Here is a 27,545-nt window from a genome sequence, read left to right on the forward strand (position 1 = left end):
TGCATCTTTTTTCTATTCACGTATTAGCTATCGTCGAAAGCGTTCGCCCTTTATTTTCTGTGACAGTCTTCACTGTTCGATGCGATCGACGGAAACACTCAAAAAAAGTTTTGCTAGATAAGAGAAGATTAGGCAATTACCTACAATATTTCCCTAAAACTGCGATGCAATTTACTAATTTTCAAAAATTTTTGGCCGAGAATGTTGGACATGTTCTTCTCCGAAATCAGTAGCAGCACCACCACGCTGTCTTTTGCGCGCGAAATAAATTATTTAAATACTGCGTTTTTAACACAAACAAATAATTTAAATGAAGTAAAAGACGGGTTTGAAAACTTTTTCAGCAGTTCTTGCGATTTTGCTGTGAGAAGAATCGTACGTTTAGGGCTCAATCCCCCGCTTTATGCTCAGCAATAGTCGAGCCAAATACGAAACATCACCATCCAAGTAATCTTGCTCCTCTGCATGTTGGATGAACGAACACAGCAGCACTTTTCTCTCTAGATAGAATTGAGAAACTGTTCGACTTATGTGGACCATAATACTTTTATGTTGCATTCTTGCCAACCAAAGTTGGCGGCATTTTTAAATCATGATAGCTAGCCATCAACATGAGAAGTTTTTCAGAATAATTTCTCCCGGTGGCACTGTGACCATGTGCCATTTGAGACGTACAGTCGGGGACAAAAGTCTCCAGGATGCGTCATCGCTAACCTAAGCTGATACGTCTGTGTTTAACCGCGGGATGGTGGACCCACTTGTCGAGAGGAAAGTCTGACTCGCGTGCTGTTATATGTGCTAGTGATAGCAGGTGATCGCTAAAAAAAACATGGCAGCTATTAATTAAAATTCCTCGTCGCGCGCCCTGGAGAATTTTTCCCCATAGTATACCCAGGAATAAGAAAAAGGGCTTCATTAACTGTATACCCATTTGGCGTCAAGAATTTTATTACAACGTTTGCCGGCAGCCTCCTCTGTGCACAATAGTGTTGTTTAGCGTGTCTAAGCCTGTGGAGTAGATTTGTGGCGCAATGCCTTCAAAAATTTATGCTTAAACGAGAATTGTTTAGGTCCGGCGAAGTAGCGGCTTCTGGACACCCTTGAGGCTTTCGTTGCACGTGGTCTGGGCCCGACCGCTCAGCAGTGAAGCACGTGCATGCGACCTCGTAGAAGAGTTCGAGTGGAGCTCCGTGGAGAGGGTCGACGACGTGACGCGTGGACGCCGTCCACTTGCCGTGCGAGTTCCGGAAACCCTCTCCTTCACCTGCAAAGACAGTTCCCAAATAGAAAAAAATTTTGAAAATTGGTCTTTGGGCAAACGAAATGGCGCAGTATCTCCCTCACATCTCGGCGGACAGCTGAACCGCGCCGTAACGGAAGGGATAAAGGAGGGACTGAGAGAAGACATGAAGAAAGAGGTGCCATAGTGGAGGGCTCAGGGGTAATTTAGACCACCTGGGGATCTTTAACGTGCACTGACATACAACACACGGGCGCCTTTGCGTTTCGACTTCATTTAAACGCGGCCACCGTGGTTGGAACCCGGGTACTCCTGATCTGGGTATGTAGGTTTTTCTGGGTATCATCAACTTGCTCCATCCGTTGGCGAATTTTTTTCACTTGTGATAAAATTTTAGACTGCCAGGAGATGCTACTCTCACGCACGTGTTCATAGCGCTGACTTTCTATTTCTACGTGTCGCGAGATCTTAATTGTAGAATGCTTACTAGGCTCTAACCGACCATTTATGATGCCAATAGAAAATCATTGTTGCGAACGGAACGTTCAAACCTCAAGTGCAAATTTTAGAGATATAAAGCCATGAGGCGCGTAATAGTAGCCGGCAAAATTAAAACATTTATTGAGATTTTGTGGGTTCTGGCAACGAGAGCGGTATTACTGGGGCTGATAATTCGAACTTCCCGCTTATTAGAATAGACTGTTTGCTCCCCGGAATCGCCACGGTGACTCAGCGGTTACGGCGCTCGGCTGCTGAACTGAAAGACGCGGGTTCGATCCTGACCGCGGCGGTCGAATTTCGATGGAGGCGAACTTCAGAGGCCCGTGTGCGGTGCGATGTCAGTGCACGTTAAAGAACCCCAGGTGGTCGAAATTTCCGGAGCCCTTCACTACGGCGTCTCTCATATCCTGAGTTGCTTTGGGACGTTAAACCCTATAAGCAAAACCAAACCAAACCAAACCTATTCGCGGGGGATGTAGATATAAACTGCAGAATGATGACAGGTCGTTTTTTTGTTTAATGTGGAATACGCGTGTCTTCTAGACGTTCCTAATTCGCCTGAAAATGTAAAGATTGCTATCTGTGCGCCATAAAAAGAAAACTTATCTGCGGTTACTTTCTAAAAATAAAATTCCCCAGACAAGAAAAAATTCCTGTTCCAGACACCGCCAAATTTGATGATAGCTCCCAAGTGTCCTCTTTCGACAGTTATAAAAGAAAGCATTGGGGTTCCACTTTGGACATGCTTTCTTCAAAACGGCGGTGGTAAGATCCGCGCAGCGGAGTATATTTATGCTGTTTTTCGAACACGACACCTTCAATAAAATTATTGAAAAATACTTTACATAAATAAGAAAACGACCCTTAATTTTACGATCGGCAACTTTTCTTTCGAAATCTTATAAGGAGCTTGTACTCAAGTGTCAGCGGAATCTATTCCCGCCGCTGAAGCTTAGTGGTTATGGCGCTCAGCTGGTGGCCCGAAAGACGCGGGTTCGGTCCCGACCGCGGCCATCGAATTTCGATGGAGGCGAAATTCTAGAAGCCCGGGCACTGTTTGATGTCGGTGCATGTTAAAAGAACCCGAGGCGGTCGAAATTTCCGGGGCCCTTCACTACGCCATATCTCATAGCCTGAGTCGTTTTGGTACGGTAAACCCCCAGAACCCAAATCAAACATATTGTGCGATATAAGAAGTTCGGTAAAAAGCCGCGCTCATGTCTAATAGGCTTATGCTATATCTAATAGCATATATAATAGGCACATTGTTGTTAAAATTGTGGTTTTAGTGATTTTCTAAATTTTAGAGTATTTTAATTTCCCATGACCTACAAGCGACTCAGTCCGGAGTAGAAGTTATTGGAGTATTCTCCCACTTTATCGTTAATATCATAATACTAGGTGCAATTATAAGGCTTTTATTATTCTCGTAATAACTTTAAATTGAAAAATATGTCACGTTTAAGAATATTTTGCCATTTGGGCCTTCGAAGAGTATAGTATCGAGAACCCTTTTCAAGTGAACTAGGAAATTTCTCAAAAGCAATGCCCTACATAAATCTTGACTTTTGAGCTTGTAGTGCGCTTCATATTTCTCATTTCAGGCATATGCACAGAAAATGTGGCGATGGGAGGCACAACTGAGCGTTTAATAAGGCTCCTGGAAAATGAATTCAACAAATGGCGCCATTAGAACTTGCCCAATCTTGAACACTTCCCGGCAAGATAAATCTTACTTTACACAGCATCAACAGAAAATTTCTATATACATGTTTCCCAGAAGCCCTATTAAATCTTTTTCACGGAAAATAGCTGTTCGGGCTGTCACGCGGGTTCTTTATGCAGCGATCAGTGCAGTTGGACCTCAGAACTATGGCAGAAAGCTGCATACGATGTTATAGAATTAAAGCTGCACTTTTTTATTTTACTAACGCATGTTTGTGAAGCCGCGGCCAGCAGGCACCTTGTGAAGCATTAGAATAAGCCCAACTGTACAAGCAACATGTTGGCGGTTTGTTTGCAGACACAGCCGTTCAGGTAACCCAGAAGTAAAAGCTTCCGTCAGCTTCCGTTTGTATATGAGCGGGAACTCAAACATAACAACTGTCAAACAAATATACGTCCGTCAAGAGTGTGTTGATCTTGCACTCCTGATATGTTTTGTTTCATCCGGTCGATTACCTCGGCTGTTCAAGCTACCCTCTCAGACTTATACAGGAAAGGGAACGGAGGCCTCTGCACCACCGCCTTCCATCAAGCTATCCTCAAAAGGTGCAGCGTTGGTCAAAACTTCCCAGGCCACAGGGTGTTCTTTTGAGCAGTATAGTTGGGCAGTTATAAGACCTGCGAAGCTCATAATATCTATAGAGAGTAGAAGAAGCCTCTTGCTAACCTCTTGCTACCTTGGTAGCTTTGTCGGCATCTGAAGTTCCAATATATGCCGGCGAAAAGCAGGCCCTGTTGCCTGAGAACTTTTGCCCAACCCTGTACGTACATGTTCCACTCGGGACGGTAGCCGTTAGCAAAAAGAAACTCCAACCTGCATCGCTCGAGCCAGTTGTGTATGCCGGGACTATTGCAGTCTATAACGTCACGACTGCAGCTTTCTCAACAACAAACAATCCCGACAAATGTTTTTTTTTGTCTGCGTAGCATCCGCCACGTGCCGCATTGCTTAGAAGTTACGAAAGTACGCGCGAACTTTGTTTCCAACAACCCATTGATTTTTTTTTTGTCGCTGTCAAACTAGTTGCTGGACCCATCTTAAAATCATTCCTTATACCTCGTAGGAAAAGTATAGCCAAAGCTATCAACACATTGGAGTCGTGTCTGGCAACGCTTCATATCTTTCGTGCAATTAAAAGTGGAAATATCTGCATTCAGTGACGTAGTGTTCACTTCTCGTGGCGAGACAGAGAGCGCTGTAATCGCATACAAATCAAGAACGCAGAAGCTTTCTCCGTCAACGGACCCCTTCCAACCAATGGCGTAGGCTGAATCTCATAACCTTGCTAGTGTGACAAAACAGGCAGTGGTAGATGAAAGAGGATGATCCCTTCTCTTTATGGTCGGGGACAGACCGCTCTCTCCATTGTAGCGCCGCTCCCTGCATTGTCACCCTAGGGTCACGCTGGAAGGGGGTCCTTTGACAAGAAAAAGCGGCTGCGCTCATTAGTTGTATCCGACTATAATTGGCAATAGCCAGGGAAGCTGGGCTTGATAAACTTCAATTCCACTAATTCTGCTTCTGTGAGAGTCATGCAGGGGAAACACAAGGCAAGTCGGTTGAAGGGTTGAAGTTCTCAAGCACAATATTTTTCTGTAAGACTTCCACATGCATCAGGACACGACGGACACCCAAAGAAGGGGAAACACGGTGATGCTGAATCTTTGGGCATTCGGCGCTCAATGGAAAAATTATGTTTACCTAGGAGACATTACGTCCGTTTGGTGCCATATAATACGGCGCGCGTAACTGTGCTAAAACCGAAGGATAGATACCGTTACCGCTTGCCTGTTAGGGGTGCAATAAACATTTTACGGAAATGTTAAGAGCGCCCTTTTGAGTTATGAGATGCGTTCTGTTTCCCAGCGGCGATACTGAAACAGCAGGCATTGTTTCTGGGCGTGAAGTGTTTACCTAACAGGGCAGTGTGACGTCTGCTATGGTATTGGCAGAATAGGCCATTTATCGCGCAGAGCTGTGTTGTTGGTCCACGTCAGCGGTTTCATATACCATAAGTATATGACAAAGGGAGCGAAACTAGAGAGGGCACGTGAAGAATTCGGCATTTTGCTTTAAAATAGCGGTCAACGCTTAGCTACTGTCGAAAAATATGGGATGTTTCATATAAGCACCACATTTGTGAACTGCATCAACTGGCGTCATCAACTCGCCGCCAGAAGTGAACTCCGCGCACCTAGAAAAGGGATGCTTTCAGGAAAACACTTAAGTGTGCGGTGGAACGCTTCGTGAACATACTGAGAGCGATTGCCTACTCCTCGTAACGGCTGCAAAATCAGGCTTGTTAACTGGAGCCTCCACTCACTGATGCCAGTTCTGACGGCCCAAGAAAATCATTGGGCAGTAGCACACATTCAAAATTCCCACTGGAGCTATGCATATTCAGCGCTATTCAGCGCTATGCAGCAACTGGTGGCAGCGGCTCATACTCAAAGCGTTGTTCCGTAGTTTGTCCAAGTTTGCGGGGTATGAGTTCGTTTTTCTCGGCCTCTATTCCACGTATATCATTATGCATCTTAGAAGGTGTAGACGGGTAGCTCACCATGAGAAGCACGTTCCTCTTGAAGGTGAATGCGAAGAATATAAAGGCCCCTTGAAGCCCGCAGAGTACGATGAACGGATACCAGAGGGCGCGCAGGCCCGTGAGAGCAGCCGCGAAGCCGAACACCCACGTCAGCCCGAACACCACGGCCAACTTGACATAAAGCGCCAGTCTGCTCCGCTCATTGCTGGCGCTACCGACACCGCCGTTTGTCACTGAGTTCCGGGCCACCTTCGTCTGCGAGTGGACGCGAGTGTGAAACAGTCTACACAGCGCAGAGCAAGCACGTGCATAGCGAAAAACTTTCTTTGTTTGGTATGGGCTACTGCTGGTTACTTTCTACCCCTCCTGCCGCTAGCTCAAACTGAGGGTTAGGAGAGAAGCGGACAGGAGTGCTGATGTTTCAACGACACAGCATCGCCTTCTGTGAGGCCTCGCTGACTTGCAAAGATCAGAATGTAAGGCTTTAGAATAAACTAAATTGGTAATTATATTCACTGTCATATCAATTGTGAAGGCTATGTGCAGAGATTTCTCAACGGTTGTAAACTGCCCATAGGCAATCTACAGAACTGTCTACTCAAAGGTTAGTAGAGAAAGGTTTGGAGACTTTATAAACAAAGGTCTTTAAAATTGCACGACATAGATGTATAGAATCGCTATAGACAGTCTTTAGATCTCTGTCTACTGGAAAAGTAGACTTTTCTTTAGAGACTCTCCATACACAGAAATCTACAAACAGTATATGGCCATAAACCTATAGATTTTAGAGACTGCTCATAGAGCGGTGCATATTAAACTTCTAGAAGACATTTGTCTATGGACAGCATTTAGACGAATCTGCTAAAAGTTTATGGCGATGAATCTACAAATTTTCTCTATAGAATAGTCTATAGAATTTCTTTATATAAACCCCATGATCTTCATTGACAAAGCCTTATGAACAGTATATAGACTTTCTAAAGAAATTTTTGTATGGGAGGATATTTCCCGGCACTCTTTTGATGTCGGTTTTATCAAAGTGGTTTCAGTGTGCGCGTGTTTCGAATATGCACACTGTGACATGATATCTTGCACTTCTAAACGAGCCTATACTGCTAGAATGCATGCGGGATTTCTGTTCTTGTACTATCCTCCTGTAAATGTCGAATATGGCCGTGGTTCCGAGTGCTGTTCCGCCTTTCCTCTGCACACAAGCCCATGTTTTCTGCAATGGTTGTAGAACACGGTCGACTTTTCCACTTCGACCGATGTCCTTGTAACTGGTTTTCACCAGCAGTAAGTGAATTCAGTACTTCGTCGTCCGTAATATAGCCAAACAGCACAACGATATGTTATGTTAAGGCACGAGCGTGCGTAAAATCGTTTTGTCTTCGTTGGGTTTGGTTTTCTCCTGCGCCAGTATGCACATGCAGTAGAACGTAATTGACTTCCACTGCAATACTGAAAGCCTGGACGGTACGAAGTAATGAAATAAAATGTCGCACAGTCACAGCGTACTTATCGCGCAGGAGAAGTGTCTGCTTTGGACTCGTTTTCCGAACTAATTCTTTCCAGACACCTGGCTAAGCATCTAATATATATATATATATATATATATATATATATATATATATATATATATATATATATATATATATATATATATATATATATATATATATATATACACACTTATGAAGGGAGCTAACAGTCATCGAAACCTTGGTGCATAGGGGAACGTTATTATTTTTTGTGCGTTGTGCTTATCAGTGGGATAATATTACTTAGATTAATAAATCGCTTAAAGAAAATTACTTATAAAGCAGCAGAAAAACAACCATGCCGCCTGTGGGATCCGAACCCACGACCTCCGAATATCGCGTCCGGTGCTCTTAGTAACTGAGCAACGGCGATATATATATATATATATATATATATATATATATAAGGAAAGAACTGGCCTTACAAAGTTTCGAGAATGTGCACACCATAGATAGCAGAGTGCATGGCATTCAAATGAACACCTTTACCATAAATATAATTAGACGCCAGGAAGTACCCACGAAGCTACGGTCTGGAAGATGGACACTGGAAGCAGTCAGATAGTTGTAGCAGTAAAAATATTCGTAATAGTAAATATTGTTGTGACCGTACTTTCCTGCTTGCTCAAACGCTAACGCTAACCGTGGCTCGAGGCCTCCCTCTCCCTGTCACCAGCGCTTGGAGAGGTCTACGTGGCTGCCTGTGAACCGCGCTGCTAAAAAATCAACAACGATTTTGAGACTTCCCGAAAAAAGCCTTTCCAATTAAGCCAGGCGACTCTCGTGCAATGAATGAGGAGCGCACAGAGGCCCGAGCGAAGGCCCAATTACCCCGACTACGTGGACGACTGCTCTTACCTCCCGCTGTGGGTGTGCGGGACGACTGTCCTGCCCTAGCTACGAGACCTAGCACATTGCCCTTCCAAGAGGAAGTCCCGCTCTGGGATTTGAGCTCCAGCCGGTAGGAGAGGAGACAGCCTGAACTCCTTGCAACCACGTGGCACAATTTTCACTGTCCAGTTGAGCGCCTGGTGACCGAAATAGAGAACCTCTACAAAACAGATAAAACATTCCCATCGGGCAGCATTTCCTCCAGTCAACTACAGCGACACCACCAAAAGAAATCGCCCAAGGAAAAGTGCTGCTCATTGGAGGTAAAGGTTTAAATATACAAGAAAAAGCTATTTAGGAACGCCCGGTTAGTTCGTTCGTCATACTCTCTAATTGTGGTGCGTCTCCCTCTGTCATGTAAACAGTTTGAATATATCTGACGTGTTTATTTTCCAAAATCTTCTTTCCTTTGTAGTCATTCACTTGGGCTAGCGAATGAGGTTTGAAAATTTTTACTACTTGCTTCGAGACTATGTCTATTTCCCAAATATCCTATTCCTCCCCTAGTATGTTTAAACACTGACACAGCCGAGGCCGTCACTACTTTTTGGAATACAAACCATTGCATTTCGTGTAACAATAAATGGGAGAACTACGAGTATTAGAGTTGCTAACGCAAGAATTTTTTCAGGTGTTCCAAAAAGCATTTTTCTTGAACAATATTTTGATTCAAGCTGGCCGCCGCGGTGGCTGTGTTTATGGCGCTCGGATGCTCATGCGAAAGACGCGGTTTCAATTCCGGCCGCATCGGCAGAATTTCGATGCAGGCGAGTTTCTAGAAACGCGTATACTGTGCGATTCCAGCGCACGTTAATGAACCCCTGGAGGTCTAAATTTCCGGAGCCCTTCACTATGACGTCCCTTATTGTTTGAGTCGTTCCGGGACGATGAACTCCCATAAACCAATCCAAATCGATTCAAGTTGACATACGCAAAAGCTAACCAGGTCTGAAAACGATATCTTACAGATGCTACCACGTTTTCTAGCACTAGCCAGGAATGACATTCGGGTACAAAGTTGTAATCTTACCTGTTTGCTGGTTTGATGGATGCTGCGTGCCGTCAGAAGGAAGAAGGCGGTGTTCGCTAGTAGCAAGAGTAGTACGGGCACACCAAAGAAAGCAACCAGACTGAGTGGCCGGTTGATCCAGCAGAAAGGCGAACCATACGAAGGGCTCCATGGCGATTCCGGCTTCACATACTGCAACGTTGAAGCCGCAGCCACCAGTATCGCCGGCGCCAACCACGCATACGCTGAATATTTTAAGAACGCGCTCACTGCTCGCGAACTGCCACTGACACCCTTGCGGAAAGTACTTTGGACGTCCATTGCCATCACGTTCATCCAGAAGAAAGCCGCGAGGTGGGCGCCGTGGGAGACTACAGCGCACGTGCTGCAAAATGCCGAGCCGGCTTGGAGGAACAGTCCGCCGGCCACGAAGCTACCTTGGGCGACGAGCACCGAAATCGCGAGGCACAAAAGCAGTCTGGATGGGCCAGTCCGCAGTTTTGGTGCCAGGGCGTACGCAGCCACGTGTAGCACAAGACACAACACGGAAATCAGGAGCAAGACAGTAGACAAGACATCTTCGACGCCGACTGGCCTCAGGGCTGCTTCATAGTCGGATGTTGGCATGCAAGCTATCACTGCGCCGGATTTGTCCCGGTACCAGCGGTCTGGGTTCAGTGGCTCAGAGCCACGCGCCGGCAGAAGAGTTCCGTCATCTTGCACGACGGCCTTGCTCTGCTCAATGCGAGTCCATTGGCAGTCGTCGCGTTGGACGCACACGTCGGCAGGACAGCCTGACCACACGCAGCTTTTCATGACAGGGTCGTAAATCTCTTCTCGTCCGCAGATGTTCTTGGCCGGTGCGTTTGATAGGACGGATGAATGCCAGTTGCTGAAGTCCATGACCACTGCGTAAGACATGCCTGCAGCAGAGGAGACTCGATTATCTGGGCCCTGCTGTGCTTGCATATGACAGCTGAGGGTTTTTGCAGTGCGTCCGTTGCAGATGGCGCAGTGGAGATTCCTGTAGACGAGCATCTTGACTGTGTCTTCCACCATGCTCGCGTAGCTGTGGCACTTGTCGCGAATCCCTGAGTCAGGGTAACCCTCTGGGCAGGTCTTCACCAAAGGCTTCGGTCGGCAGGCCGTGACCTTGAGCTCCTGTGGGAAATTTTCACTCTGGAGCTCCTTGATCAAAATGCTGCACTGTGCCTTGCGCCGGGTGCCCCCCGAGTCCCAGCGTAGCAGCATTTTTCGAGTTTGGAAAGAATAGCTCGTTTCCTTGGCTATTCCATTCTTCAGTGCCTGGAAGAGTCAAACTTGTGTAAGTAAAGAAGTACTTGGAACTGGGCTTGTCGGTGCGTATTCGTGAAAGACATGAGGGCGTAAAAATGGCAACACGGACGAGTAGGGGAACAGGACGAGCGCTGCACTTGGTTCATGGAGCACTTCCACCAAAGCTCTGTTGTCTGGGCTGCGAGCTTCTTGCTTCAAGATTCTGCCGTGCTGATCAGCACGGCAGAATCTTGAGTCCCTTATCATACAGACATCGTCTAACACATTAAACAGGAATGACGGAACTCTACATCCTATCTATGCTAAATCATTAAAAACGCTACTGGGTGCTACAAAAGGACGAATCCGTGCGCCGATTGCTTCATAGTGAACAAGGGAGCCGTAGTGCTCCCGAAACGTCTTTTCATCTTTTGACTTTGGCCAGTGACCAGCAATCTGCATCACCATTATCCTAACTATCCGTCCACTAAAGTGCAAACACATTTGTCATAACTTTCCATTAACCCTGTCCTGAGCCAGCTGCGGCAACCTCATTCCCGCAGACCTCTATATCTCATCCGCTCACCTATCTGGCGCTCCTGCTACGCTTGCCTTCTCTTGGAATCCACTCCGTTACTCTTAGGGACCAGCGGTTATCTTGCCTTCACAGTACATGCCCTGCCCAAGCCCATTTCTTCCTCTTAATTTCTACGAGGATGTCATTAACCCGCGTTTATCCTCTGACCCACACTGACCTGTTACATAGCCATAGCGTTACACCTATCATATTCCTTTCCCTATCTCGCTGCAATGTCCTCAGTTTAAGCTGAACCCTTTTCGTTAGTTTCCACGTTTCTGCCTCATAGGTGAGTGCCGGTAAGACACAGCTATTATTTATTTTCTGTTTAGGGATACTCGAAAGCTGCATTCATGTCTTGAGAGCACCTGCCAAATACGCTCCACCCCACTCTTATTTTTCTAGTTATTTCACTCTCGTGGTTCGGATCTGCGGTCACTACCTGCTCTTAGGGGACGTGTTTCCTTACCACTGTGAGAGCCTCGCTATTTATTGTAAACTGCTCTTCCCTTGCGAGACTGCTGAATATTGCTTTTGTTTTCTGCATATTAATTTTAGACCAGCCATTCTGCTCTGGCTGTCTTCATGCCCTAAGCGACTTAGTGAGGCAATCTCATCAGCTAATCGCAGATTACTAATGCCTTTTTATTCACTCTTTCCCAACGGTTCCCACCTCAATCCTATGAATAGATCTTGTAAACTGACGGTGAATAGCGCTGACGAGATCGTGTCGCCCTGCTCGACACTGTTCCTTATTGGAATTTTATTGCTGCCTTTATGGATGACTGTGGTATCTGTGCAACGTAATAGATATCTTAGAGTATTTTTACACAAGGCAACTTCTGCACCCCGATTCCGCAATTCCTGGGTTATCGCTAAAATGTAAATGTACTTTGTGAATTTGATTTAGCTGGCTCTGCGTGTGCAAAAAATCCTGATGTATAATAAAACACAGGGTCATTCCTGCAGCCCTTAAAAATATTGAACGAATGCCGTTTTGGCTCTTTGTGAAAGATTTGTCATTAGCAGATGTGAATACAAATTCGGTCCGCTCACTTGCCGCAAACTATAAAGGAGCCATTACATGCACGAGGCACCACCACAGATTCTACCTGAAGTCTTGCAGTGTTCAGTATTGGTAAACGGGAACTGAGACAGGCAAATCTGCGAAGAACTGGAAACATATGGATGACCGAGTTCCTTTTTTTCGTGTATTTGGACAGGCTTGTCAGCCGGAGGACACTATTTTTAGTCCAAGGCGTTATTGCCCGGCAATGCTGTTTAGCAGGCACGCGGAAAGCACCGAATTGTGCAGTGCCACAATGCGTTTTGCGATATTCTGGACGCCGTGGTATTTGCAAATTCTCCACAAACACACATGCACTGATATACCGTTGCACACCGTTTTTTTTTTGAAGCAAAAAGCTTCACTACGCTAGTCAACACCGCGCTTCGCGTGAGCCGACGTATGTCGGAGCACGAGTGACGTCAGCACGGCGCAGGTGGCCGCCGCCCACTCCTTCGCCTTTTCTCTCTCGCTCCCTAGTCGTACCGAGCACCAGGTGTTCTGCCACTGCGCAGCGCCGCACCTTTCCTCAAAAAGCAACTTTCAGTTTTCAGTTTTCACTTTCTTCTTTCCCTCCCTCCTTTATCCCTTCCTTTACGACATGGTTCGGGTGTCCACCAAGATATGTGAGATGGTTACTGTGGCATTTCTTTTCCTCAAAAACCAAACAAAACACGTGAGCCGACGACGATCATTGAATTTATTTGCGTTGACAACTTTGCAAAGGCTGTTCATTTTCACGAAAGGAAAGGCGCACAACCGGCTCCGTGGGTGAGTGGAGACCTCAATCTCACTTTCATATACATGGCGTGGGTGTCAAAAGCCTGCTTTGGTTGCGTTCCGCATACTGGATAGACAGTGCGCCCTCCCTGCCACCCTGGGAGGTCGCATGCAGTTAATGGTTGATCGCGAGAGATTGATCACCAAATGAACGCTGCGGCCTAGGTATGGCTGCAGTGCCGCATGTCAGCCACAACGCTGTCAACGTTAACGCATTCAGGCCACATCTCTCTCTCACCACCGCCACATTTAACAAATCACGAATGAGGCGTTCGCATATCCAGGCAGCCAGTTATGCGCCCTTCCTCTGCCCAAAGCCTTCGCCGTCTTGAACATTGTCAACGCCAACGCCAATGAACACAGTGAACGCCGATATATTTCGCTTTGTATATCCTGGATTAGCTGAGCTAATCCACATTAATTTTTTTAGTGCGTGTGGTCGATTGTGCGTGTCCACATATTAGAGGGAAGAGAAAACGACGCAGTTCATAAAGTAACCAAGATACAGGATGGTTAGAACTTCTTTGGCATCTTCACGGTGTGATCTTTATGTGCGTCGGGTGAATCGAATTTAGGCTAACGCTTTACTGCGCTCTTTTCTATTTCCTGTGTCAAAGGATGAACTTCGCTATTTGAAATATTTGAAGACGCTTTGAGTAACCTGTCGCTATACCTGCCGTTGAACATTTTTTTGCGATTGTTCCATCGCAAAAAATCGGGACTAGTGAGCCTGCTGATGTTCTTTCATGTACTGGAGTCTTTTCGAAGATATGCATTCACACACTTAGACTGAGATAACCAAAGGCGCTTGACAGAAAAAGGAAGCTGCATGGCTTAGCACAACTAGGCTATGGAAGGTAATGATTGAAAAATATTTTAATATATCATGTGAACGCAAACATTTTAACGAAAAAAACACCCACGCAGGAAGTTTATTTTCGGCAACAGGTCCTTACTTTGTCTGTCCGTTCTGCAACTCACGCAGCTCAAACACTTTTGTGATCTGATATGTCTTGTTGACTCATATTTGTAGTATTCAGCTCTTATGGGAGAAGTGTTTACACCTTTTTGTATCTCGCTGTCATAAGGTGTGCCCTTTCTGCTTCGTTAATTTTTCATTAGGGCCCTTTATAAGACATAATGATTATGGGTTCAAACAATGGCGTGTGTATTCGTTTTTCAAAATAAAAATGCGCAAAAAAATTTAAAAAAACATGATAGCAGAAAATGAATTTTGTTTTTCCCCTCAAATCCCTTACCTCAGATGCTTCTGTTGGTTTGCAGTCGATCTGAAGCTCCCAGTTGCGTAGGTCCCTGGTATCGCCGTTGCAAGACGCGCAGTAAACGTTCCTGTACAGTAGTCCAGACTGGCGACTCAGCACGGGCAAGTCATCCAGGTACGACAGCTTCATTCCACCCCGTTTCTCGGTCTCGCATCGCGCCTTCGTATCACCGTCCTCGACAGCAGGGACCCACTCATCCGGGCACCGCACGATGGCCACCAGGTCACGGTTGGACCCAGCCGGAGCGCAGGCGCGCCGCGGATAGCGCACTTCTTCCAGGAACTGGTCTGCGCAGCAGTCACCCATCTGGAAGCACTCTTGCCGACTTCGGCACGTGCACATGTTGGGCTTCTCTCCGTGGGGCACATTGCAACTGTCCCTGCAGTCCGTCTGGTTCAGTCCCACGGCGATACGCTCCAGGCGAAGATCTTCCGGTGCCGTCGCCAGCGGCGACGCCTCATCGCCCGACGACTTCACAGTGTGGGACTCAAAATGGACGATTAGTAGTAGGAGAACGCAGCCGCGAACAGTGGCGGCCGCCCGCGGCCTAACTTGGCAGCAGTGAACGGCAGCCATGACGTCAGCTGCGGGTCCGCTCTGGTTCTTGCAGAGTGGTGCGGCAGCCTCGGGCTGACACTTTTGCGGTGCCACACCGCTGTCCCCACCTTCGCTGCTGGTGAGGCGGCAGCGGTGTGTATGTTGCTCCTCTCACTGCTGCGAGCAATAGCAGCGGTGACTGCAGCGGTGCCTGCAGAGCCCGAGTGGCTCTTGGTATCCGTCACTGGCGCCATGATGGTTGGCAGGAGTGGTGCACCGGCTTTCCAGCGGTGGTTTCATCTGAGCCCCGTCTTGTTTTCCAGCTTAGGCTTTTTCACGAGTGCTGCAAATAAATAAAGGTGTTTGAGATGGCAGTGGGAAGATGAATACATAGAAAGCTTTAGGCGATGAGTGTTAGAGATGGCACCAATTAAAATTCATTGCAAATCACATGAAAGTTTCGTTACAAATGAGATATCTTTTTTTCTCTTCAATCGCAAGAAGTTAACGCTAGTGATGCCGTGGAACGGCGCCGAATGAACAAGTACAGCCTATATGAATACAAGACAATACTCTCCCTTAAGAACGGTGGGTCGTTAAACCGCAGAAGAAAGTTGTTCGGGGCGCTGCGGGTCGTAATAAGCTTGGTTCGAAGCCAGCTGCTCAGGTGCGCAAGCGCGTTAGAAGACGTTCTTCACGTTTGATTGAATTTCGTAACACCGATAGGGGCTTTTTGGAATTACCCTGGCAGTGAACCGCGCACGATTTAAATGAAGAAATAGGTTAGCAGTAACAAAAAGGGTGATGATGATGACGCCCTTGTGTACCGTGATCCAGATCTAGCCTCCAGTGCTTTTATATGCTCTTTTAAGGCGAAAGGCTTATATATCCCATTAGCACGAACGCCTCCCTTTGCCGTCCGTCGCCGTCCATGGCAGAAAATTCCTCAGTGACGTTTACCGTGTTCTCGTATGACATCAGCAGCAGCCCATTAGTAGTGACGTCTACAGCAAATAGGACAAAATTAAATACCTTCTTATGGGGCGGGGAATTGAACCAAGGACAGTCAGATTGCGAGGCCCGCACGCAACCCATTGGCCGCCAAACCGAGTTACTTCTTGGCCAATAAAGGTGATCCCAGTGCATGCCTTTCCTTATGACTGTATTCCTAATGAGTAGTGTCGTCAGAAAGGAAGATCTCTTTAACGAACCTCGCAACAGGGCTCACGACGGCACAGTGCTTTCACATTCAAAGCACTTAAGCAGTCTAAAGTGTCCTCTGTAATTTTATTCATTTAATACTTTGCTTTTCGTATTGCGAAGTAGTTAGGCAAGTTCACCGTTAACAATGAATAAGTAATCGTTTCACTTCCGGCTGTGTTTGTAAGCCGGCCGTGGATGGCATATACTCGCGCAGCCAAAACGCATTCATTCGCCTATGAAAGTGTACAAAGTGGCATATTCATAGGACACCTATGAGGTGTTATCTTAAATTCTGTGTTATCTGGTTTGGTCTATGTTTGTTTAACGGCCGTATTGAAGGGCTCCGGAAATGTTGACCACCTGTAATTTTTTAACGTGCACTGACATCGCACAGTGCACGGGAATCTAGAATTCCACCTCCATCTAAATTCGACCACCGCGGCCGTGACCGAACCCGCGAATTCGAGTCAGCAGAAGAGCGCCATAAGCACTGAGCCACCGCGTCGGCTCTCTGAGTTATCTACATGCATGTGTTAGTCTTGAGCTTGATTATCAGGCATTACTCTGACGCACGGAGAAAAGAAATCTTTGAAGCCTGTGCTATCACGCGTAAGGAGGCATCATGCGTCAGCAAACATTCAGCCACCCTGTCCCGCCAGGACACGGCGTACCCTAATTCTTGAATGACAAGCCCTAGTACTTTTGCTATTGGCGAGCTTTACTTTTCTTCTTTTTTTTTCATGCTTCTGCGCATGCCTTCTTCACAATTATTGATGCGCTCCCGCAATAAACGCATCCAACTGCTAGCCAGCTCTCGTGTGTGTCTGCTCCTCTGAACGTTCCTTTTGCGCTGCGTTCCTTCATAGTGCTGGTGTGAACACAATCCTTGTATGCAGTTGTAAGCACTAAATCTCTTTATTTTGCTTTCTTGCTATCTTTCCTGCGTTACACATTACAGTATCTGCCGTCTAGCACCCTTGTTTTCCTTTTTTCTTTTCTTTTTTACGCCAGCTGCACACCAGTTTTCACAGAAACAAACGGTAGCCCTACACATTTGGGTTTGCTCCGGCAATAGAACGTGAATGCCTTGTATTCAGCGCCGAATGTCAAAGACTGTGCTGTGCTCTAGACCGCCTGGATCCCCACCCTCTGACGGAAAGTTTTTCCCTGACTCTGGCCGCATCGTTCGATAGACTTCAAAGTATACCAAGCACTGTCTGGTTCCCTCGTGCTTTGGCGAAGTAGTGTGTGGGCATGTCCTTTTACTTATGTTCTTGTTCGTTACCCCGTATTTTTCCTCTTTCCCTTTTACCACCCCTCTTCGCTTTCCCTGCAGTAAGGGTAGCTGACAGGAACCCATTTCTGGTTAACCTCCCTGCCATCCTCTTTCATCTCTCTCTCTATCTCGCTCGCTCGCTCGCTCTCTCTCTCCCACCCGAGAAAGTTTAGACACCAAGAAATATTGATTATAGCCCCGCTGTGTCTGGCCCGCTGTTCATTTCGGCCAGGTGATCGAAATAGCACAGTTCTCCGTCGTGTGCTTTTCCTCGATATCGCATCTCTTTCTATGCGGAATTATAGGCTTTATTCTTGCTCGTAATACTAATACTATCATTCCCTGATGCAGAGGCCCCTGCATAACCGGACCCCAAAGCTGAAAAGGTTTGGAGCACATAATCGCAGCACCGAGTGCTAAGAATATGGGCGGCCTGCTTCGGCTCACTTATCAAGGCCGCCGCAAGCGTTTTGACGTCGCCGAGTCCAACACTTCGCAATTTACGCTTCGCGCTACGCTCCGCAGGAAGCCAAGGGCAGAAATGAACAAGCACTTGTTCTTTCTGTGTCCGCATGGAAGCAACGTGCATAGCTTGCGAGAAACGGATACAATCTATAGCTGAATGCGTCGGGGCTTCTTTAAGGTTACGCAAGCCATTAATCTATTGCACAAGGAGCCTTGGATAGAGGCTGTTGCGGACGCGGCAGACAGCAGGAAACGCTTTTGTTCATGCCACTACGTGAAGTACGCAGCAGACATCTGTCTTTTTTTTTTTTTTAGTCGGTGCAGTTTCCCGACTTCACCGTACATCACACATTTGCTGCCGGAGGTTTTTGCGGTGGAAGTCAAGAACAAGATTTTTTTTTATGCTTATATGTAAAGCCGACAAATCTTTAATTGGCTCGATATTTGCATCTGTAATTGCGCCTTATAAAATGCTTCTCTCGGCTAGACCGCTGGCATATTCATGCTGTAATTTGACGTATGTGGTGGCATTTGGTGGTCCTTTTTCCTTCGTATTATGCTTGAGTGGATCAATTGCCTGATTAAATCAAAGTTATTAGTAATCTTCATCGCCTGCGGCTACAAAGAGCCAAAACAAGGGTGGATACATAGCGATGGTTATGGTGGCGCAATTGCGCTTACTGTGGACAATAGACTTGTTTATCATGGGAGGAGAAGTAGTTTACATCGACGAGAAAACGAGATAAACCAGAACTATTGCTGCGTGTGCCGCATGTTTTGGCTCTTCGTAGGTGCAGGCGATGCGGATTACTAATAATTTTGATTTAATCAGGCAAGTACTACACTGAAGCATACACGAAAAATATGGACCTCCAAATGCCCGCCACACGCGCCAAATTACAGTGCGAATATGACAGCGGTTTAGCCGAGAGAAGCCTTCTACAAGGTGCAATTTGAGATGCAAAAATCACACCAGCTAAATATTTGGCAAGGTGTACGCGTGATGTCACTTAATATTGCCATTCTGTTCGCCTTTGGGAGTGCCGGGCATTCAGTGCTGTCAACCTAACAGCTCTATTTCGATCGTTAACTACTTCTTCCATATACCATCCCCATCAACGCATGCAACTGGGCTAGTTAGCGACCGGTCTTCAAGTGCATTTTCGATGTGCGCTTATAAAGGACAGCGGACGAAGAAACAAGCAGGCGCAACGCGCGCTGGACAGACTCTAGACATCTAGCGTACGTTGCGCACGTTGTCCGTATCTTCTCCGCTGTCCTTCAAGAGGGCTCGAGCGAAGGTATGTCCAGTCGGCTATTAGCGCGGCTAATAACTTTTGAAATTAATTGGTAGTTCCGAAGTACATTTGCTACGATTTATTTTTAAGTTCACTGGAACAGGTGGCTGGCGAAACGTCCACGCTGTGATAAAAGTGCCCCTTTTCCATCAACATAAACTTACTATCAGCGACATTAGAACTTTCCATCCGACCGTTCATTGAGTTTCAGAAGAGGAAAGACGCGCAGCTTGACAGTAGAGGCACAGCGCAGGAAATGCTTGCGGGTCTTAGTGCAGGAAACACTTGCGATACCTGAAGAACAGAGAAACCTCTTGCTCCATTGCCAAATTTAAAAAATATATACAATTTACGTGTATGGCCGGTGTCTCATGTGCAACTCCATCAGTTTATCGGATTATCACGATCCACACTGTACAGAGAGAGAGAGAGAGAGAGACTCTTTAATGAAGAAACAGAGAAACCACACTGTACAGCTTGCAGTCGAATTGCGCACAATCCATAGGTGTTCTTATCGCAATGTAAATACCTTTTCTGAAATGGCAGAACAGCACTAAAAACAATTTTCAGATCTCATTTTGATTATTTTCCGTAATTAAAAACATCCATTTTCTGCGTCCAAAATTTGCATTAGGTATTGGTAGGTTCCGTCACAAGCACAGCTGTCAGATCGCATCCGAATTTCACTATTTGCGACGGCCTCAACCGGAATAATATTTTCTTAGCACTTTGAGGATAAGGAAGCATGCTTGTCCGTATTCTTGGATCTATATGTATAATGTGTGCTTTGTGAATTTTGACGAACACAGTGCTTGAAGAAGATGCGTTTCGACATTGCATCATGTCGCAGAATGTGTTCTTAAAACTGCGCTGAGCTCCGCTTTGGGCAAGGAAATTGCCTTCAGAGGATGACTTCATCCAGGGTATGCAAGGAAGTGTGCCTGTATAGAAAGTCCAATTACTCTGAGTGGCGTTAATGCTGTCCGCTATACCAGCCAGGTAAACTCGAAACGGAAGACCATTTTCGTAAGCTGGAGAATTTGTGGTGGTCGACAGCATATGCCTCCTGCTGAATCGTGCGGACGATTTGCTTTTTCTGCAAGACAAGCTTTCTATGTAAAGCCACACGTCGTAGCAATTTCTTGGCGCTCTTAACCCAGACTCCTCAGCATACTTTATTTTGTTTATTTATAGGCCACTCTACCCTCCGCGTCAGGCATAGCATCATGGTGAAGGCGGTGGGGAAGAGATATCTAAACGTAAACGTACAACACATTCGAAGATAGGAATTTGTAAAGAGTAAACCTTGACTACAATTAGTATTATCAATTGCAACAACCTCAACTAGCTGTCTACACATACAATCAAACAAGCAAAAGACATCAATATCACAAAGATGAGAAAAATATTTTTGCTAGAGGTTGTGTTTACTACGTCCTTGGGCAACAGGTTCCATTTATTTATCGGTTCTGGGAAAGGAAGACGTTTTCAGTACATCTTTTATGCATTTAATTTCTTTTACTTTCAATGCATGGTTCTTTCTTGCTGTTACGTAAGTACTCAAGTTCAAGCTAATATTGGTTACGGTCAATACAGGTTTTGGGAACAAGTCTACTATGCAAATATTTCAGCCTAAAGACGTACCTGAGTCTGTGAAGTGTGTACCATCCTAAAGAGCCCTTTCCAGATGGTGTATTAAAATTCCTGTTCTAATTATTCAAAACAAAATGGATAGCTAAATTCTTACCTTTTCTAATTGAAGGATATTAGTTTTATACTTAGGGTTCCATACAGTATATGCGTAATCTAGTGTAGGCCTCACGTTACTATGAAATAGTAGCTCTTTACCTTTTAAAAGAAAATGTTTAGCATTCCTGCGTTGGGAGCTCAAAACACGGCCGGTCTTGAGAGGTGTGTTGCCTAAGTAAATACCCAGATATTTTTATTCGCTTATGGATAAAACATTAACTCTATTAATGCCGTGAAAAAAAATTATGAGGTGGCCTTTTCTTAACACAAGTGAACACATTTGTGGAAATTTTTATTCATGCCTCATTTGCCCAACCAATCAGCTGTCTTGCTAAGGTCCCACTGTAACACATAAAATTCCGCAGGATTAGTCACAGTTCGGTATAAAACGGAATCGTAGGCAAGCGGTGTCAGTGTAAACGGTACGCAAAACTGTCCTTTAGGAAAACTCGAAGCGAAAGCGGCACTACGATGGAACCTTCCACAACAGCTGAGGTAGCAACTTCCTCCGTTATAAGCCCTCTAACAACGACCCCCTTCGTTCCTTAAGTAAAGGTAAACCAGCTACCTGAAAGTTTTCTTTGGGCTTATTTGTTTTGCAGTAACGCAGTTTAAAATCGACAATACACGGGCACGGAAGAAGAAAACACATAAAATGTGCCTTAAAACGGCGCCGGCCCTTCCATTCGTGGTGTCTTTCGTGCTCTTCTTCCCTTGCCGGATGCCTTCCAAATACCACACGTTGATCCCCCATCGAGCATATAACACTGGGAGCGGCCAGCGCCTGGGTGTATCTGCGGAAGCTGTCAAGGCGTTCGTTAGCGATACCCAGTCGACAGAAGGGATGGAAGAAAGGCCAGGCCGACCGCGCTTCGAGCAGCGATTTTATTTCTGATATTATGGCATTCGACACTATTCACTAGTCGGCAACAACATAGAATCTCACGGAGGTGCGCATCTTTTGTAATTTTTTCTTGCTATTTAAGCAGCGCTAGTGTGACAGTACAAAAATTGGCGGTGGTTTAGCTCTGGTTAAACCTGGAGTGACCCGATAGCTACAGCTGGCAGTGTGGAACTTGTTCAGTCGAATTGCAAAGCAAGTCTTTCGCCGCTCCGTTTCGCCGGCCTTCCTTCTTCATCTTCGTCCCACTAGACACGGCGCATGCGCACAGCTATGCAGCTCGGTTTCGCCGGCGCGCCGCGCCGCCAGCAGCCGCAGCTGCTCGATACCACGTGGCTGGTCACGTGACCAACCACGTGACGAACCACGTGACAGCGTGGCGGCGCAGCCACGCTGAAGGCTCGAAATGCTACCGTAATGTAGCTGTCACTACAAAATGGTAGCGTCTGTCTGTAGCCTCAGTAAAGCATCTACCCTCCAGAGGCACCGCCAACCATCCACTAGAGCGCACTATAGGACACTAGAGGAGTGAACTAGAGGACAGCTCAGTCCCTTTTTACTCCTACATAGGCGTATTTGTGTAGGGCGCTGTCCACCGGTCGACCGCTACCCTCCTTTCATCTCTCCCCAACACAACCGCACCCACCTTCACCCTAATAGGCGCCATCCACCACCTGATTTAAATCCAGCCGTAAATCTAACTGCGTTCCCAAAATTGTCGCGTCGGACGTCTGATAATCCCAAAATTTTCTTCTTTCAGTTGAACGGATCAAAGCTGTAGCTGCCATACCGTCACTATACCGTGAGTTGCGGTGACCGCATGCTGCTTCCTACTGCTAATGAATTGAGCTCGATCTCGGGACAATTTTTATGTCACATATTTAAATTTGTTTTATTTTGCAATTAGGTGGAATAAGCGGTCTACGTAACTGCGGCGAATATCATGCTTTCTAACGGCTGACAAGTGGAGGGGCTGACACATACGAATCCTGTTTCGCATTTTTATGGAGGAAAAACGCTAAGGCGCCCGTGTGCTGTGCGATGTCAGTGCACGTTAAAGATCCCCAGGTGGTCGAAATTATTCCGGAGCCCTCCACTACGGCACCTCTCTCTTCCTTTCTTCTTTCACTCCCTCCTTTACCCTTCCCTTACGGCGCGGTTCAGGTGTCCAACGATATATGAGACTGATACTGCGCCATTTCCTTTCCCCCCAAAACCAATTATTATTATTATATTTGCACTTGCTTCCTCCCTCGCCCTGTTTTGTGTCATTATTATTATTATTATTATTATTATTATTATTATTATTATTATTATTATTATTAGTGGTGGTTCTTTTGGGAAAGGAAATGACGCAGTATCTGTCTCATATATCGGCGGACACCTAAACCGCGCCGTAAGGGAAGGGATAAAGAAGCGAGTGAAAGAAGACCGGAAGAAAGAGGTGCCGTAGTGGAGGGCTCCGGAATAATTTCGACCACCCGGGGATCTTAAACGTTCACTGACATCGCACAGCACACGGGCGCCTTAGTGTTCTGCCTCCAAAAAAACGCAGCCGCCGCGGTCGGGTTCGGACACGGGAACTCCGGATCAGTAGCCGAGCGCCCTAACCACTGAGCCACCGCGGTGGGTCCTGTTTTGTGCGCAAATCGTTATTTATATTTTCACCTGTGCTTAGTGCTAGTGGACAAAAGTCACAAAGGAACAGAGCACTGTACAATACTGATCGCGTATTTTTCGGGCGTACGTGCCTCTCATGTCTTCCAGCGGAGGAACCTGAACAGCCGAGACGTGCCGTGAATCGTAAAGATTACGATTGGCCGTGCGTGGCGTCGAGCCAGGAAGACGGTGCGTGGGCTTTGGCTTGTTTGCCTGATACGGCTGGGAAGTGAGTCACTCTGTTTTCATCTTCCTCGTCGTGCAGAACCTTCCGTCACCCGGGAGCTTTCGCGAGTCGGTGACCGGTCGGAACCCCCTCGAGAGTGTGACTCACTACGATGCTGTTAACGTCAGGGAGTGACTTGAATGCGGCTTCTGAAGTCACTGCTTTTGTAAATTCGTGACGTCTTTACTATGATATAACGTGAGCCATAGTGCAGGGATTAACATTTTTCTCGTGTTTGGTTCTAAGAAAAATTAGGCAGCCGAGTCAGAAGGCTGTCCTACTTGGCAATTGCCACTGCCACCCATATTTAATACGACTGAGCAGTCAATTGACATGATTTCCAGAAAACACTTGAACGTCTGGAAGCAACTTGACGACTTACACGGGGTGTTCCATCAAAGACTTTACAAAATTTTTAAAAATGGGCGTTTTCAGTTAGAAGAGCTCCTTTTTAGCATAACATTGTTAGTGGTGTAGTACTTTAAAACAGAGCTAAGAAGTGCTAACTAGCAAGCTGATTTCCTAATATTGGATAGTTATCTTTTTAGCTATTAGTGTTAGGCTCCTAAAATATTTAGAGGGGTGTGGCCCACCGTTAGTAATACTTTAGAACTTCGAAAACACGATCACCCTCGGCGCTGTGGTCAGGCAAAATTATTTCTATTTTACCAGTTATGTGCACTGGAGAGATTGCTTTGCTCGCGGGCTTCTCAAAGCGCATGTAATTTGGAATGATCTAGCCAGAATTTGTTGGGCCACAGCGCCGAGTGTAATCGCGGTTTCTAAATCGTGAAAACGTGATACGTATATTGCTTAGCGTGGACTACACGCCTCTCAATAATTAAGGAACCTAACAGTAATAGCTAAAAAGTTAACTGCTCAATATTACTTAGCCCGCCTGCTAGTTACCACGTCTCAGCTGTATTCTCATGTACTACACCGCTTACAGTGCTGTGTTGAAAGAAGTGCTCTTCTTGCTCAAAAAGGCTATCATTAAAAATTGTGTAATGTCTTAAGTGAAACAAGCTGCATATCTTGCAATTGTTCTTACACGCGCAAGAGCTGCAAGCACACACATGCTACACAGCTATAATGAAGAAAGCTTTTCAGTACCGCAAATAGCGCGCTTCTCCGGCTCACAAGTTAAACCTTATAGGAAGTACAGAAGACCGGGTCATGAGTCTGCGTGCAAGCAATTTTTGGCTTTCACGGGGGTACCGTAGGTGCTGGCGAATGCCAAGGCTGTCCGTGAAAATGAAAAATGAAAATTGGTTTTTGGGGAAAGGAAATGACGCAGTATCTGTATCACATATTGGCGAGCACCTGAACCACGCAGTAAGGGAAGGTTAATAAAGGAGAGACTGAAAGAAGAAGAAAGAGGTGCCGTAGTGGAGGGCTCCGGAATAATTTCTACCGCCTGGGGATCATCTTTAACGTGCACTGACATCGCACAGCACACGGGCGCCTTATCTTTTCGCCTACATCGAAACGCGGCAGCGGCGGTCGGGTTCGAACCCGGGAACTCCTGATCTGTAGCCGGATGCTCTAACCACGGAGCCACCGCGGCGGGTAGCTGTCCGTGTACATTTCACGCAACGGTACAGGCAACATACCGACATACCGCTGCTGTTTGGTTCGAGCTCGCTGTGTAGCAGTTTCTGCAGCACGCGGCTTCTAGCCGGCAACCCGGCAGTATAGCTTGACCGTTGTGTCCTTCAGCACGCTGCCTTCTAGCGCACATAGTTTCAAAGAGCACCTGGATAATTGATAACATCGGTATTGAGACAGCTTTCAATCACGGGAGCAAGCGACTTGAGCGGCTCGTTCCACATCACCTACACAATGAATTTAGACTGTATTTAATGTCATAAATATAGGCGTCATTACCGCAGACGTTGCCGCTAAGGAATGCGGTATGTTTCTAGATTCCTTTATCCTTATGTCGCAGCATTTCAGCGCATGCGAAGCTACGCAGGCTTCGAATTTGCCTAATCGAATGTATTGAAAACAGTTGGAAATAAACATACAAACCCTTAACTTTCGTCCAGAACCTCAGACAGAATGCACTGATATGTTATTATTTGAGAAACAACCTCATCACGGCGACCCCAGTTATTCGACAACTGAGCCTTCTTTGACTAAACACCCCAGCATCGAAACTAGAAAGTATTACTTAGCTCACATTTAAGTCGCTTTCCGTATTACCATAAGAAAAGCCGCCGCGGTGGCCCAGTGGTTATGGCAATCGACTGCTGACCCGAAAGACGCGAGTTCTATCCCGGCCTCGGCGGTCGAATTTCAATGGAGGCGAAATCCTAGAGGCCCGTGTGCTGTGCGATGTCAGTGCACGGTAAAGAACTACAGGTGGTGGAAATTTCTGGAGCCCTTCCCTACAGCGTCTCTCATAGCCTTAGTCGCTTTGGGACGTTAAACCCCCATAAACCAAACAATTACCATAAGAAAATTTAGTTGGAGGCTGTGCGGCCTGCCAGACTTGAAGGTTTCTTGTGTTTGAAACAAAAAGTGGTGGGAAGTTCTTAAGCGTGTCGTATGACCAGTTTCTGAACTGTGGCACTTGTTCAGAAATGTAGCGCATTAAATATGGTACGTGTGGCTTCTACATTTGTGAGCGGAGGTATAGAAGTCATTACAGCAGATTATTACTGTGGCGACGTCATCAAATTTGGTAAAATGCGCTATGCGTTGTGTCGATGGTAAATCACGTCATCTTTGAGCTTTCGATTATAAGCCATTCAGACAGAGCTTCAAGAGGCGATAATTATTCGTCCTGATATGTTCTCGAAAACGGATTTTCGAGGCTTGTTTTGGCAAAGTCTATATGTACAGGTAAATACTTAATTCCTCCCTTCGTGTTTAAGAAATCCTGTTCACTTAATGGTTGTTGTGTAGCGTATAAATAAAGGCGCTCCGAACAGTAAATGGATCAAGCGAAGTGCCGTAAGTTGTCCTAATTTTTTTAGTTCAGTTTACACCCTTTCCTTGCAGAAGATATTTTTTGGTACAAAATCTGCGCGTGCGGCGTATTTTGCTGGCGATACTTTGCTGCGACATGCAACGCAGTGCCTTCCCTCAGGCCGTTGAGGTATATGGAATTAGATAAATAGGTCTAAAAACAGCAACCGGGGCATAGTTTCCGTAGGAAACAAATGACAATAGATTGCACGTGGTCTTCAGGTTACAAAAAAACATGCCTTAGCTGCTTGATTTCTTACTTGAAGGTTCTTCGTATGCGCGGACTGTCCGCTATTGTCTTAAGTTAGGGCCACGGTAGGGTAAGAGTGCTATGCGCTTTCAGGTCTCTAGGTTTCGCACGTCGCCATGCTGTGATTCACTGTCGTCACTCAGAAGCCGTAGCCTTCTGACACATTCGTAAGACTCGCTATTTCTCCGGGACTAGAGTGAGAGAACTATGTGATAGCGTTGGGAGTTTTGCGCGACATGTCAAGCATGTGCAGCGTACAGCCATCTAAAAAACTGAAGCGGCATGTTAGGAATTTGGCAAAAAGATGGGCCCCTATATGGGCAGGACGTCCTCCTCCGTTACTGCCGCAAGGTCGCGGTGCCGAACGTCACGTCATTTGCACGTGCTCACAAACCAGTTATGCAAATTAGTGGCCACCAGCGTTGCAACACAATGAAACGCCCTTACTCACGTTTGCCTCCTCGTTCGTCGGTTTCAGTACAGCGTCCACCCTCTCTTCGTCAGCGCTGCCGGCAAGGTGAGCTGCCTGCAACACGATACCCCCGGGGGAGGAATCACCGAGGCGTGCTTATCTCGC

At 46.3% G+C, this 27,545-nt stretch overlaps 1 protein-coding gene across 1 annotated transcript; it reads right to left on the bottom strand.

Moving 5' to 3' along the window:
- Positions 1-926: 926 nt before the first annotated feature.
- Positions 927-27,545, bottom strand: LOC144101849 (uncharacterized). The gene is made up of 5 exons (XM_077635075.1): positions 27,420-27,545; positions 14,408-15,311; positions 9,472-10,755; positions 6,028-6,264; positions 927-1,264 (listed from the first exon to the last, which is right to left on the bottom strand). Exons 2-5 carry the CDS (start codon positions 15,005-15,007, stop codon positions 1,067-1,069), a joined length of 2,319 nt encoding a protein of 772 aa, XP_077491201.1. The 5' UTR covers positions 15,008-15,311; positions 27,420-27,545; the 3' UTR covers positions 927-1,066.

This window comes from Amblyomma americanum, chromosome 8, assembly GCF_052857255.1.
Source record: "Amblyomma americanum isolate KBUSLIRL-KWMA chromosome 8, ASM5285725v1, whole genome shotgun sequence".
NCBI classification, from domain to species: Eukaryota; Metazoa; Arthropoda; class Arachnida; order Ixodida; family Ixodidae; genus Amblyomma; species Amblyomma americanum.